Consider the following 15577-nt stretch of genomic DNA (forward strand, 5'->3'; position numbering starts at 1 on the left):
GCCTTCCCCCATCCATCTAGGGTTCCTTGAGGCTGCTGTGGTTCTCAGGCTGGGTCTCACAGCCTTTCTCAAGGATCAGGGTGAGCTATGGGGCAAGAAAGGGCTGGGGGCTAGCAAGGACCCAGTAACTGAAGACCTGACTGAGAGGCCATGACCCCTGCAGCACCCCACCCCCGCCCAAAGCTGCTGACTTCGAGAAAATGGAACAAAACAGGGCCAGGAGGAAGGGGAGAGTTATTGGAAAAACAGCCCAGCCCAGCCGCGGAGGCCTCCTGGGCCCGAGGAGGAAACGAGCCGGCCTGTAGCCGCCAACTTGGACGTGGCCTCCGTGAGTCACTGGCAGCCAGGAGTTTGGGCGGGGGGCTTGGGGGCCAGGGCCTCATGGCTGGGGTCAGCACCAGTCCAAGCCAGGGCTGGAGACATTCAGGGTGTCCAGAGCCTGAGTCAGGGCCCCTGGAGGCTGGTTGGAAGGGGAGGGCCTCACATAACTTTATGGACCCTCTGGCTAGTCAGCATCGCACAGATGGTGTTTACTGGAGACTGCAATGACCTTTGTCCTAAGAGCTGGTCCCTTCCTCTAATTCCTACACTGTGGCTCTAAGTCCAAGGCCTGACTCCCCCAGTATGTGCTTCTTCCCAGGTCCTGTGTGGCAGTAAATTGGGGTCCAGGACCCAGCAACCTACAGTGTTTGCTGTCCTGTCTGCTCCAGGGAACGATCACCTTCATCTTCATCTTTGTCCTGGTCCTGCAGCTGCTTCTCTCGTTCTCGTTGGCGCTGTTCACGGGCAGCCTCTTCTTGGTCTTCTTCTTCCCACTGAGCTGTGAGCCTGGAGGGGCAGACCCAGAGAGACAGTCATGCCACACGACTGAGACAGTCTTGCGATGAGTGGGATGGTGAGGGTAATGGACAAGCCCTGCTGTCGGCAGGCAAAGGTAAATCCCTGGACCAGTCTGCAGGCCTCAGTTTATTCTAAGATGAAGGCTGTGCAAAGCAGTTGTGAAAGTGCCTTTGTCCAAGGGGGGTAATCCCAGAGCTCTGTACACATAGGTGAGCCTCTGCGAAGAGAGGAGACATCGGTGTCCACATAGGTTTCAGGCAACCCAATGTTGGGGTTGGTGACCAACCGTCCTGTCATGCTGGCTGCCTCCTATGTTAGAACATAGTTACCTTGTTCAATGTGGGGACCAAGAAGGACTTTGGGAAAGGTGACAATGAGTTCAGAGAGAGTCTTAGTCACGGCCACCAGTCAGATAGCTACCCCTACAATCTCCACCTGGAACCCTCCTTCCTGCCTCCCAAAAATGGCGTGTTGGGAGACAGTAGCCACCACACAGGGACCAAGTGTGAGATTGTGTCTAGAAGCCACCAGGTCAGGCTCTCTTTGTCATCCGTCCAGCTCCTTCCTCTCTCTACTTTGCACTTGGTACCTTAGAGCACCCCAGCCTCAACCCAGGGTCCTCTCCACAGAGGTCTTCCTGGGTTATTTCAAAGGTGGGGAAACTGAGGCAAGCAACAGCTGCATCCCTCAGAATATGCTAACTCAGGCTTCTTAGAATTCCTTTCCCTAAGCCGGGCACAGTCAGAGGAATCAGGCTGGTCTGGGCCCGGGGCTGGGGTGGGGGCAGGTTCTGGAGACCCTACACAGCAAACCTGTGTTGCTGGTGTCTAGTAGATACCGCAGGCCTTCGCTACTGTTACCCCCAAAAGCCCCTCCAGCTTGTCTGGAGTTGAGAGGGGTCGGGTCCTCTGCTTTACAGTTTCCACTGCCCCAGGACCAAGGTGCCCGAGCTGCTCAGAGCTGAGTCTCCCTTCTGGGGTCTCTGTGCTTCCCGGGCAGTGTCCGCCGAATGACCCCACAGCCCGCTCCCCTCTGGGCCTCAGTCCCCTGGCCAGGAAGCCCTGCCAGCACATGATCTAATCTCTCCAGGTCTCCCCTAAGCCTCTCAGACAAAAGCCAGGCCTCTCCACAGGCTCCAGGATGAGGTTCACTCCTCCCTCATCCCCCCACCACCTCCCGCCCGCCAGCCACATGGGACTCCAGCCACGCAAGCTGCCTACCCGCCCCTACCTTGCACCCCCAAACCGAGCTGCCTGCCTCAGCCTCAGAAGGGCCTTCAACTTCCAGCCTGAAAAAGCCCCTTAATTCCCTACACCTGGCTCCCATCACAGGCAGATGCCGAGGGCCTCCTGGTCTCTCCGTGGCCTCAGCCAATGTGGGGGCCGCTTTTGGCCCCTCTCCACCCGGTGAAGTACAGCTCTGTGCTCTGGAGGCTGTAGATTGCTCCTTGCACACACGTTTACCAGCAGCCCCCCAAAATGTCAGGGCACAGTGTATGGGAAAAAGAGGGCTTCCTACTCTGCCTGCTTTCTGAGGCAGACCATAAAGAGATACCCCCTGGGGTGGTTTCGTCCTTGCTTTCTGAATCTATGTATGTGCAGAGTAGGTATACATGTGTTTGAGCCCATGTGCAAAGTTCTTGTGTGTGTGAAAGCACTCAAACACTTGGGTGGCTGTGTAAGACTGAGACAGGGGTACAGGACTCACTTAGCTCAGCTCTGAGTATGGATATCTTGAATTGGGGGCTCTCACTCTGAACAGGACCAGAGCCTCTCTTGTTCTACCAGGGGCAACCTCCCTGCAAGCACAGTTATGGGCAGGACCCCTTGGGGTCCTTCATTCTTGGAGCAGAAAATCCAAGCTACCATAGCTTTTCACCAACACACAAAGCCCAAGGAAAGGGGCTGTGGGGGCTTGGCTTGCAGCAAGTATAGGGACCAAACAGTTCTTTCCTGAGCAGGGTACAGGACACATAGACATTTCATGTGGCCACATAGGCACTCACACACAGGCCCTCCCACGCACGTGCTCACACATGAGTACACAGGGTCACCCTCCAACATGTGCAGGCAAGGGTAGGGAACAGGGGATCACAAACAGCAGGTCCCATTCCCTCCCAAGCTCTCAGGGGGCCGCCCCTGCCTCAGTATTTACTGTTTTCCTAACCATCACCCCGACAACGTGGTGCCGGCCTGAGCCTGGGGCTGGCAGGAGGCCAATGTGTATTTTCTGGGAACATCCTTTGTGGGACTCACCCCCTCCAAAGTTACCCTAACTTAGCCCTCCCTGAACAAAGTCTTAGTGACAGTGGGGTGCAGGATAGGGGTCTACCAGCATCACCCCTCCAGCCCCTTGCTGGAGAAAAGCTTGTCCCAGCTCCTGACCCTGCTCTGAGGCTGAGCAGGCCTGGGGCCCCTTTCCCCTGCCTCTTCCCTCCCGCCTGCCTCAAGCAATGAGTAATGCGCCCCCTCCCCATGACCTCACCCCGTCGCTATTCCACAGCTGGGCTCCGTTCTGGGAACTGGAAGGGGGTGGCTCTCCTGGGGTGGGGTGGGGTGGGGGCCTCTGGCCTGGGAAAGGCGCCCCCCGGCCAGCGGCCCAGACCCCTTGGCACGTTCTTCGGAGCTGTCAAGACTCTGGCGATGGCCGCCCCGCCCGTGGCCCTGGCCCCGCGCAGCTGCAAGGGATTTGGCGTTCCCGTACAAACGCAATCAGGCCATTTCCTGAGTCTGTTCTGGCTCGGGGGGCCCAGGGCTCAGCCTAGGGGCTGAGGAATGGGGCCCTGTCCCCCCACATCCTGCCCACACTGTTACAGGGTTTACCGCAGGCTGGGGCTGGGGTTGGAGCTCAGCCTGGGGCTGGAGCCCCACCCAGGTGCACTAGGCTGTACAGACCCCCATCAGCTCCCACTCTGAATGGGGCTCTTTAACTCAAGGCAGTTGCTCCTGTCTTTTGCACCCCTACACAGTATCTTGTTCCTCTTCATCCTCTGCACCCCTGCCCCCTCTCCTGCTGCCTAAACCCTGCTGAGAGCCTAGCAGTGCCCATCCTGGATCTAGCGCTCCCAGCTACCCACCCTCTTTGTCTTCCCAAGGATACTTTGAAAAGGTTGACAGGCTTCAGTCCCTGTTGCAATTCTGCCCCCTGCAGGCTGCCCATATGACTGCCCCTTGCAGCCAGCTTGAGCCCAGTATCCGTACTGTTCCTACACCCTTCAGGGAGACACTAGAGGGGACTGGGGAGTGGGATCAAGCAAGTCTATCCCAGGTGACTTTCAGATTACAGGGGCCCCTCCCACCACTGTCTCCTGGGTGCCAGAGGACTGGAAGTAGCTAGAGGACTGGGGGGCAGCCACCAAGAGGAGTTGATTTGATTCTCTAAGACCACCAGGGTCTCTTGCCACCAGGAGAGTAGTTTCCTCAGGGTCACAACACTACCCATCAGGGGTTCACTTGACCTGAAAGTGGCAGCATAGCATTGGACTAAGGGACAGAGCAAAGAAAACCCTCCCAAGCAGGCTCCCAACGATAGGTGCAGAACTCTGAAGGTGGGACTCAGGGTCAGCCGCGAGTGATGGCTGTAGGCTACCACCCACATCCCACACTTCTGAGTACCAGTCCCTGTAGCTGCTATCAGCAGGACACATGGAGTGTTGGATGTAGGGGTCCCATTCCCTGCAGACAATCTACAGAATGGTGTGGGGGTACAAATACTCAATTGCCACCCTCTCTGGAAAGAAGCACAGAGGTGGGTGTGTGAAGGGAGCTCAAATCAGAGGGCAGAGCCTCTGGTTAGTAGGTGAGTGCTAGGTGGGACAAGCAAGAGAGTACAAATTCTCTCCCTGAGGCTAAGGTGGCAATAGAGGAGCCTGGTCCCTACCCCTGGACACCTGGCTCCGGTCCAGTCCCCCCCTTCATCATCTTTTAGCAGAGCATGGACATGGTGGGGTTATTCTTTTTTTTTTTTCTGTCAGGGTCAATGTACCCAGGGATTATTTCACTGGGCAAGATCATGTCTCCACCACCCAGAAAAGCACTATAATTACTTGGTTGAAGGGAGGGGGGGCATGATCTTGCCCACAGCTGTAAAGGATGAGTGAACCTTTAGGCCAGAGAGAAGGAGACTGACACAAAGTCAAATGGAAAAGAAGCCTGTGGGCCCCAGAGGGACTCCGTGACCCACAGGGTGGCCCTTGAGGTGTGAGTTGATCCCACACCCAGGAAGTCCTGGTTCTGTTTTGGGAGCTAGTGGGGAAGGATGGGGGTGGGAGGGGGGATGAGATGCAGGCCAGAAGGAAGTGGGAGAGAGAAGCCAAGCCTGGGCCAAGCTGGGAATGGGGGACAGGAAGTGGCTTTCAGAACAGCCCAGGATCCATGACATGTACAGCAAGACCTGGGCCTCAGTTGGGAGGGACAACGAATGGGGATTTGCAGCATGAGACGAAAAGGCCCCTGGAGACAGTCAGTACTAGGTCATGGCTGTAGGAAATGCCTCCCCAGGGTAGAGATTTTTAAGGAGCCCCACAGAAGCAGCCTGGGTATGCCAGAGGTGGGGGGTGGGGTAGATGGCACAGGGCAGGCTGAGTTTCCAGACCTGGTCCCCAAGTCTTTCCAACCCAGGGCACTGCCCAGGTCTATATTCAGTCCACTGTGGGAAAAACACCCAGGTTAATACCAGAGGCTCAGCCGCAGTGGCTCATATTCCCAGGATGCTGCCCTTGGTCACAGGTAATCTGGACAGCCAAGCTTGCCTCTGGGATCAGTACTTCCCACTTTAAAGATTCAAGTCCTCTATTCTGTGAGAGTACTTGGTTTGCCCTGCCCTCAGAACACACAAGCAGCCCACGTTCTTGGGACGTGGTTAGTGGTATCAGTACAAGCAACAGTTCTGAAAGTTCATGGTGGCCAAGCCTAGGGGCGGGCCTTGGGAAGATTAAAAAGTGCAGATTGGTTGGCTGGGGCTATGGGAATCACAGAAGGTTCTGGGCCGAGAGTGGAGATGCTCAGAGCCAGGAAGCTTCCACTGCCTCGAGAGTAAACGGCAGATGAGGGGAAGAAAAATAAGTGGGGAGTTAGTTGCTGTCATTGGGACAACTGTCATGAGGACCCTGGAATGGGGGTGTCACATAGAGGAAGTTGCAAAATCAGGATGGGCGTACCTGTCTCCTGCCCTTGGGAAAAGAATGGCATAAACTAGCAGGTGGGAGGGCATTGGGAGGCAAATAGGGGAAAGCCTACGAATGCATGTCTCAGGGGAGCAAGGTGGAACCCCAGTTCTGGAAGAAAGGGAGTAATGAAGGAACTCTCCACCCCCCCACACGCACATGGGGGCTAGCCTGGAGTCCTAGGATTTAGACATCCTGCAGAGGGCCTCACAGGAGCCTGTGGACTCCAGCTCTCTCTTTCCTACCAGATGGAGGTGCTGTCCACCCAAGGTGGGCCAGGTGGCTACCACTCTTGGTACCCTTTGAATGAAAAAGATTTTGAGGTGGGTAGGACTCATGGGTGACTATCTTCACAAACTGACCTAGAACTACCCACTTTCCCCCGTGACAGCTAAGGCCTTGTGCCTCTGTCATAACCTGTGCTGTCTCCACAGGCCATACTCCCCCTATGATTCTGCCTTTTCTCAAGGGCAGTGCATTGCATTAGAAGACATCCACCCAGGACCCTCAAACCTGCAGTCTTCCCAGATGGCCTCTGTCTGGAGTTTAGTGCCAAGGCGTCTTAGAGACGGCCATCCCTGCCTGTCAGGCCTGTCAGACCATTGCATGGGATTTTGCTCCCCGGGAAGGAGTCTTCCCAGCTTCCTCCACTGCCTTTGCCCCCCCCCCATCTCGCTTGATTGCTGGGTCTAAACCCCACCCAGCCAGCGTCTCTTCAGTTCTGCCCCCTTTCTTTCTTTCTTTCTTTCTTTCTTTCTTTCTTTCTTTCTTTCTTTCTTTCTTTCTTTCTTTCTTTCTTTTTTCTTCCCTTCCTCCCTCCCTCCCTCTCTCCCTCCCTCCCTTCCTCCCTCCCTCCCTTCTTGCTTGCTTGCTTGCAACTGAGACTGAGAAAGCTGAGGTTGCACCTGGGGCTTGCCTCCAGCAAGGGGAATCAGAGAGACCAAGGATTCCTCTGCCACCACCCCTGTCTCTGAAGGCCTGGTAGTCTGCTGCAGCTCAATAACACCCCAATACCTACTCTCTGCTCTACTGCCCCTACACTAGCTGTGTTTACCTTCCTAAGATCATGGCATGCCCTTTTTCTCCCACAAACTCCTCCCCACCCCCTTTCTTAAGCATTCCCCTTGCCCACCAGTGCCAACTATGGTAAGCTCTCTACTGCCCCAGTACAACTTAATAGGGCTGAGAGGCCAGCCCTGACCCTTTGGTGTAGAACAAAGGCCACAGAAGCAACCACAGGCTCTCTCAGGCACATGGGGGGCAGTAAGTGTGGACATGCAATTGACATACTGTACTGAAGGCAAGGAATCATCATGGCTCATTCTGCCCTGGTAGCATGGTGGTGGGAGGGGCTGCTGCAGAGTGGTCAGGGCATCAAATAAACACATAGACATCCGGGAGACATTTTTAGAAGGGACCATGGTTTGGGGGATCTGGGGAAGGGAAGGTGTCTAGTGACAAAGTTTGCTTACCTTCAGGGTGCTCCCATCTTCCTGTCCTTAGTACAGATGCAAGTAGTCCTGTCCCCATGTCCCTGGGTCTAGGTACATCCTAAATCATCTTGTTGCGTCTCCCTGGCCTCTGAGGACTTTACATGGAAAGGGGGTTCTTGTATCTGTCCTCCATCCATCCTTACCCCACAAGCTGGCGCTACCCACTTAGTATCTTGCCACTTGCATTCTCCTTCCTGGAAACTGAGTCCACTCAGGGGAGGCAGGTGCCATCTCTCCTTTGGGGCAAAGAAGGGATGCATCTTGGAGCCGGACGTCAGGGAAGTGAAATGGCAACCCATCTGGAGACCACAAAACCCCTCAGAAGAGCCTGGCAAGTCAGATGTGGTCCACACCTGTCCATCACACCACCCAAGCTGCCCAAGCAGACCCCAAGTCTGCATTCAGAAAGTGGCACACTCAACGCCTCAACCTGAAGGTGTGGTCTTCTTCAAGGTGTCTACAGCTTTGGGTTCTGTAGAGCCTTTCTTCAAGATCTTGAGGCCCAAAAGGGGGAATGCTGCAGGCCCCTCTATCCCACACCTCCCTCAGAGGCTAGGTTAGGGTTCTGCCATCCAAGTGTGGTCTAGAACCAAGCTGGTCATCCCACGGATAGTCCTCTCCCCTCTCCTGGTCTGGAAACCCTACCTCCTACGATGTGCTTCCCAGTCAGCCCATTGCTGGCAGCGTCTGCATTCAGGACTCCTAACTCAAACATCTCTGGCCCACCTGGCCCCCATGGCCTAGGGGTGGACACTAGGGCCTAGACCTCCCATCTATTACTCATGACGGCGGCTTGTGCTGGTCTGAGCTTGCTTTCTCCCTTCACTGGCTCTGCACGCTGTGCCCTCCATGTCACTGACCAGAATTGCCACAGGGGCTAGGGCCAACTACACAGCAGCCATGAGACCTCTCTGGTGCTCCCACTCTGCTGATCAGAGATGTCTTCTGACTGGCCCACTCATCAAAATCCAAGTGGGGACTGGGCTCAGAGAGACCGTGGCTTACAGCAGCAGACAGCCCTGGCAGAATGCTCACAGCGCTCACGAGGCGAGGCTCTGGCACACTCTGACACGCGATGATGGCTGGCACTGGCTTGCGACTGCCATCCCCTCCTCTTTCCTCCCTGGCTGGTTGTACCCAGATCCACCTCGCCCTGAAGGCCTGGCTACCGCTCTCCTAATGGATGCTGCTCAAATGCCTCATCCTTCATCTGGTCATAGGTTTACACATTGTCTAACTTGTCTGCCCACCTGGACAGATGCATGGCGGGTGACTGTGTGTAGCCAAGACACTCCCCAAACCCATTGCCCTATGCTTGGCTCTGAGTGCCCCATCTGCCCCAATTTTCCTGCTCCCCGAGTAGTCAGACAAGGAGATGGGTACCTATTGATTAATTTCAATATTTTATCTGCTCCTTGATCCAAGAACACCCTGCCTGGCCCTGTGGCCACATCTGAGCTCTTGGTGCTATCTAACCCCCAGGGATGGACCATTCCTGGGGTTCTCATGGAGAAAGGGGTCTATCCCAGGTTGACCTGTTTCAGCCTTCAGCCCAAGATATCCCTTATAAGCCATTGACGCTGAACCCAGCTTCAGTGCTGTAAGCTGCATGAAGCAGGCAAGGGCAAGTCTCCATGGGCTGAGAGAGACTCACACATCCCTATGGGCACCACATCGGCTGAGGCCAGTGGGTTTTCTTGGCCAACACCTAGCGCTAAACTGAACAACCATATTTGGGTCTCACACTATCCCCACCGCATATGCTGAGAGAAGAGCCGCGTCCCAGACCTGGGAGACCTGTACGGTCAGTGCATGGCAAGGATGTCCTCCTCAGCCTCTGTGAACTACATGTAAGGAGACAAGGCAGTCACAGGAATTGCGGGGCAGGACCCATTGTCGGAGGATCCTGGTTGAGGGGGACACCAGCCCCTCCCTTCCCACAGCTCTTCCCATCTGTTTTTTTACCCTTTTCTTGCTGGCTCGCAAGCTGCTTCCCACCATCACCTTTATCCTTCCCTTTCAATACCAACCACCCCCTGCCCAGGTCAGCTAAGTGGGGACAGCGGAGAAGGTACCTTTCCCCCAACACTGGCTAGGACCCTTCCCCTCACCCGTGTATCTTGTTCACTTCCTACCTCTTTGCTCTTTCTTCTTCCTTTTCTCCTTTCCTACCTGGTAGGACATATTCTCTCAGGGAACTTTCAAAGCCCCCAGGAGCATCCAGTGTGCTACTCCCCTGGCACCAGCATCTCCAGGTCGGGCCCTCCACGTCCTGAGTGCCATTACCAGCTGGTCTTAGCTCGTTCCCTGCCCTGGGTGGATAGTAGCGGACCCTCATAGCCACATTCCTGCTCCCTGGGACAGCAACCTGCACAGCCAGCTCTATGGGCTGAGGGCCAAGTCTGGTCTCACTTGGTACCAGGGCCTGAGAACCTTTCTCTGCCCATAGAACTGCCTAATGGGTTCTAACCCCAACCACTACCCGAAGCTCCTATACCTACCTGCAGCCACTTGCCCACATCATCCCCCGTGCTCAGCTGAAGCCCTTTGCCCTCCTGTAGCCCATGTGCCCACCTGTGCTCTGGAGACCTTGGTGGTCCATCCTGGCATTGTTCTCTGGAGAGATGCTCTGGGCCTGTTGCAGTGTCCCTGGAGGCTGTACCCTTCAGCTATCCCAAGGGTCTCCAGAGCCCCAGGGTGTCCCCTCCTGGCTCTAGCAGAAGCACGGGGTGGGTGAGTCTCTGGGTGCCTTGGCGCCCTGGTTGCTGCTTGCCGCCTGATCTACCCAGCTCTGACGCACCGGCTGGGACTGGAACCGGAACCTCAGTCCTCTGGGCTCTGGCCCTGACACCCTGCCCAGGGGGCTGGGCCACTTGGTCCCTGTACCCCCTGCTGCTGGCTCGGCCAGGCTCCAGGCAGGACAAGCTCTGGCAGACAGACCACCCGGCCCGTGGGGGTGCCGCCCACCGGCCACCCGGCCTGCCAGGGTGGGGCCACCCCACCCTCGGGATCTCGGCCTCCAATGGGCCCGTGGAGCCACGCCTCCCTGGACACTGTGGTTGGAGGCCTGGCTTCCCCTCCCCCCCACTGGGCCACCCAGCAGACTGCCAGCCCCATCTGCTACCCTCTGCCACCCTGGGATCCCCAGAGGCCCGGTGGGCCACATGTGGAGTGGGAACCTGTCTGAGTAGCCTTATACCCCAGGGAAGCCATGGACTGATGCCCTGCTATCTGCTGGCTGATGGGTGCTGGAACCCGATGAGAGAGAAGCTCACACCACCCAAAGGAGGCTTGGTTGGTGATGCCTGCCAAGGTGACTCCTGGCTCAGTCTCTTAGGCCAGCATCAACCCAAAGTACTTCTGACCAGCCCAGCTGCTCTTAAATCTAGGTCCGTGGGACTGCAGAACCAGGTAGCCAGCTGAGAGCCCAGACGGCCATCCTTAACCGTGGCCTGACCTATGGTGGACCTGGGAGGACCTGGCTCCCCTGAGACAGAAGTGGGTATCCAAATCCCTAGCACAAGGGAGCAGACGTAAGCCAGCATTATGTTAAGCCCTCAACTCGTACCCAGACAAGAAGAGAGCTGTAGGGATATGACATCTATTTCCCCACTAGTCCATTTTTTTTTAATGAATTTAAACTGGATTCAGTTTGCATCTTGACCTCTGCTGGCACCCAGCAACCCTTCCAGAGCTTGTCACAGAGGGCTCTGTTACTGGGTGTGAGGAGAAAGCCTTGGGTTCCTGGGGAAGGGTCTGGGCAAAGACAGTGAAGGATAGGAGGTAGGTCACCTGCTGGGTGACCTTGAAAAAGTCACTTGTCCTCTCTGAGCCTCTTTTCCTCATCTGTCCAACAGAGGCAAGGCAAAGACCTATTCCCCAGGGTTGGGCTAAGTGGACAGTGTTAGAGGCTGCCGGCATGTGGATAGAGGGCACGATGGGGTTGGGGGTGAAGGGTACTAGATGGTAGCATGCACATGCCTGCACATATGTGTGTACTCAATGCACATGATAGGCGTGTTCCATTGAAAGGTCAGGCTCTCAGAGATGCACAGTTCAGCAAATATCCACCCCGGGGCATCACCTCATGACACCCATTGTGGCCCCACTCCACACGTGGACAAGCGGTTCTCCATCCTCACAAGGGACAATCCCCTGGGTCCACTCATCCACTTCATCAGAGCCCCCTTAGACCTCCGGGAGCCTGCCCTCCTGTCCTGCCCACTGGTTAGCCGTTGTAGGCCTTGGTCTTTGGGTCTCCTCCCACCTCTCTTCGGCTCAAGACTTTGAATGGTGCCAAACCTAACCCCTGCCCAAGGTCATGCCTTGTCTATAGCTTTCATGGCCCCATCGTCCTGCCTCTGCATTAGCAGGACGTCAGCCTGGTACAGGGTCTTGCGGCTCTTCCTGTCACCCCACAGCCACCAAGGTGCTGGAATCAGTTTCTTTCTTGCTATATGATACTGCTGAGTTGGTAAGATTGATCATCGGTGCTTCTAAGTGCCCAGGGCACAGGGCGCTATGAGGGAGAGTGACAAAGGAGGTTACATCCCAGCCTGGACAGGACGGGAGGAATATCGAGCCAGAGTGAGGTGGCCATGCCTCAGGATCCCGGGCTGAGCCTGAAAGACTGGCACGGGGCATGGCTATGGTACCGGCTGGGAGCTAGGGTGGAAAGAGGCTGGGAAGCCAGCTTAGACCCTGGTGCTAGTTTGCTGACCTTGGTTGTCAGCTGGGACCAGGATAGGGCCAGGACTTGGAGGTAGCTGTCTCCTGGCATCTGCGCACCATCCCACCTGTGCCCTGTCTCACCACTGAGAGCCAGGACCGAAACACAGAGACATAAGAAACAATGCCAGGCCCACCCTCCAGGAACATGGGGTTTAAGCAGCCAGGGAAGTGGGCCAGGGAACAGGCCACCAGATGAGCAAGGAGCCAAGCCTTCCTGGCTAGGGAGACCATGACAGGCTTCCTGGAGGAGGTGGCACTGTAGCAGAGCTCTAAAAGCTGGAAGAGGAAAGAAAAGGAAGGGCACAGCAGGTGGCTCAGAGGACCACAATGAACAGTTAATCATTAGAAGTGCCTGAGGTTTGCAGGGCCTGGGCCTACAGCTGTCTATTCTCTCTCACACACACTTTACATAGGAGACAACAGGCTGAGTGAAGAAGACTTTCAAAGGCCTGAGGTTCAATGGCCAGAGAGTCCGGATTCCCAATGGTTCCAGCACCTCCCACTCCCAGGACTGTCAGGCCAGTGGTTTCTGGGGCCTATGGCTGTAAGTTCAATTTCATTTGTAAAGTGAGGTGGGAGGTGTCACTTGTTAGTTCCCAAGGGCAGCAAGAAGATATGGTGGGGACAGGGCTGTGCAGCTACGCTGAAGATCATTCCCTGTGGGTCCCCGGGACCCACAGGGAGCTGTGGGAGGAAGAGGTGAAGCCGCCTGGCTGACCAAGATGATGGCGTCGTGCTGGGCTTCTATCCTCCCGTAACACGTGCATAAGCAGCCTGGCACAGTCCGTGTGCCACTTATCTGCCAGTCTGGGTGCAGGGGGGTACCACTGTCAGCAAGGGTGCTGCGGGCACCATGCCTGGGCTGGGAGGGACCTACCTCAGCAGCTTCTCCAGGCCCCGTTTGCTAGCATTTCTCCTCAGGAGTGCGGGGCCATTCATGCTGCGGGCCTGCCCGCGACGATGCTGGTGACCTGGCCTGACCCCTGGCCCTGGGGACACCGCCTGCAGCTTCAAAGGCTCCTGGTGCTGTGGCCCAAAAACTCTGCTCTCCTCTCCTCTCCTTTCTTTCTCTTTCCCTTCCTCTCCTCTCCTTTGCCCTGCCCTCTCTCTTCTCCCTGTCCTCTTTGTGTTCTTGTCCCTCTCCCCGTCTCCTGTCAGTCTGTCTGGTCTCTCTGTCTCTGACACCCCTTCCTTGTCTGCTCTATCTGTCTGAAGGATGTCTGTCTGTCTCAGCCCCTCCAGCCCCTGGGGACGGGGGTGTGGGGCTGGCTCCCAGATGGCAGCCCCAGGCCCTTCCACTGTCCCTGGACCCTGTCTCTGTGGGTCTCTCTCCCCTCTCCTTTCTCGGGATGCCTAGCAGCTGCTTTCCTTTTGTCCCCCAGCCCCCTTCTCCGCCCCCTTGGTCTCCTCCACCTCCACCACCTCCTCCTCCTTCCGAGACTAGTAAAAATGTCAGAGAGAAACCCTCCCAGCCCCGCAGTGTGGGGGCCTGGCTGGACCTCCACGCCCGCTTGTGGGCAGCATGGTAGTATGCCCCCCTCAGACCATCTTGGCAGCTTCTGCCACTTCCCACCTCTCTGCCCACCACTCCACTCTGGGTGACTGGCCCATAGGTCACCTCCCCATTCACAAAGTCTCTTGCCCATCTCTGCCTGGCTGCTGGTCTTTGCTCTGAGTCCTGCTCTCACTGACCCTGGCTCTCTCCTCCCAGGTCTGGGCCTCAATTGCCCCTGACCTGGCTGACTGCCCCTCCTTGCCCTTTTCTTCTCTTCTGGCGTTTTCACTCCTATCTCAGTCTCCCTCCTACCTTCCCTCCCCCCTTCTTTTCCCTCCCTTCTTTTTCTCCCTCCTCCCCCTCCTTCTTCTCCCCCCTCTGGGTCTTCTTTTTCCCTCTGTTTATTCCCAGCTCTCTGCTCTTGTATAACCTCCAGGGGAGGCTGGGCACCCCAGGAATCTTCCCAGGTCGCCTAGTTGGGAGGCTACTGCCCTCCCCAGAACCTCAGGCTGTATTCAGAGCAGGGATGTATAGACACCACAGAGAGCATCTTCGTTGGTGTAGAGAGCGAAAGTTCTGAAAGTGGTGGAGGGTACCCGGGTGGTCGGTGCCCTCACCAGCCAGCCCCCTACCCTATCCTCTGGCTCAGACCCAGGGACAAGCAGCCCAGCCCATTGTTTTTCTGGTTGGGCTTAGTCACTGTGACTCACTGGAGAACACTGGAGGCTAGTGGCTGGGCTGGGAGGAAGTTGCCATGGGCCAGTTCTGGGCGAGTGAGCTTGCATCTGGTGGCTTCTCAGAACATTCACACTCATAGCTGCGGACGAGCAGTATTGCTAGACCCATGAGCCAGATGGGAAAATCAAGGCTGGCCAACAGCACTGTGCCAGGTCACAGAGCCAGAGTCTGGCAGAACCAAGACCATAGTTGGGTCTATTGACTGCCAACAACTGCCCCACTGCGTCTCCCTGCACACATCTGATCCCCAGTTGTACTCCGTCTCTGTACTGGAAGACTGGACACACATGAGTTACTGTGACCTCCAGGTAGGCCAGGAAGTCAGAGTACAAGAAATCTCAAGACTACTGAGGACAGAGGAGGGAGTTGGAGTCTCATGAACGGATTACTGGTGCGAAGGAGGTATGTTCCTTAAGGTGACAACACAGATACCGTGTCCCATGGATCCACAGTTCTAATCTGCAGCAACCAAAAAGCTGGCTACCCACCTTTTCTGCCACACTTGCTACAGGATGAGATCCAGCTGTTCTGAAGACAGCGGTTACAGCATCTCCCTCCCCCAGCCTCTCCCAGGAGGAGATGGAGCCAGGGTGTATAGCAGAGACAGCAGAGTCCACTGCCCTCTCCAACAGCGCAGAGACATAATAAACAGCACATTCTGAAGTAATGAGGATGGGGCTGGGATGAACCTCCCTCTGGTGAGCCCATGCTGAGGGGATCACCCAGCGGAACCAGCTTGCACTGCGCCTGCACCACGGTTCATCTCACCACCTCCACGGCCCTGTTCCTATTCCAACTAGACAGTCAGAAAAGACATGTGGTCAGGGAAATTTGGGTTCAAAAAGAGGAAGAATGTTTCCAGGCAGGGGAGGACTGCCTTAATTGGGAGGAGGGGAGTTCCTACAAAGAGATGTAGAACAATTTAAGGCTTTGAAGCCATGATATGTATGGACAAGTGAGCAGAACATTTGCTACTAGCATTGTTGTCTGTTACTTGTCCACCTACCCACCCATTAATCCATACATCCATACACGTATCTATACACTCACTCATACACCCGCTCACTCATAACTCACTCTCAAAGACCCATCTACCCACCCACCCACCTATCCACC

The 15577-nt window shown here is 56.0% G+C and overlaps 1 protein-coding gene across 3 annotated transcripts in view; it reads right to left on the bottom strand.

The window, feature by feature from the left end:
- Lsp1 (lymphocyte specific protein 1) overlaps positions 1–15577 on the bottom strand; it is a 33763-nt gene that overhangs the window by 9248 nt on the left and 8938 nt on the right. For 2 of the 3 annotated variants that reach the window (XM_048457998.3, XM_048457997.3), the window contains exon 2: positions 685–828. In XM_048457998.3, the coding sequence (XP_048313955.3) occupies positions 685–828 (144 nt within the window). Of the gene's footprint in view, positions 1–684; positions 829–13105; positions 13569–15577 lie in introns of those variants that run through there. The other variant, XM_085693380.2, reaches the window with a different exon arrangement.

The sequence above is a fragment of the Myodes glareolus genome, chromosome 7 (genome assembly GCF_982192425.1).
Source record: "Myodes glareolus chromosome 7, mMyoGla1.1, whole genome shotgun sequence".
Classification (NCBI taxonomy): Eukaryota; Metazoa; Chordata; class Mammalia; order Rodentia; family Cricetidae; genus Myodes; species Myodes glareolus.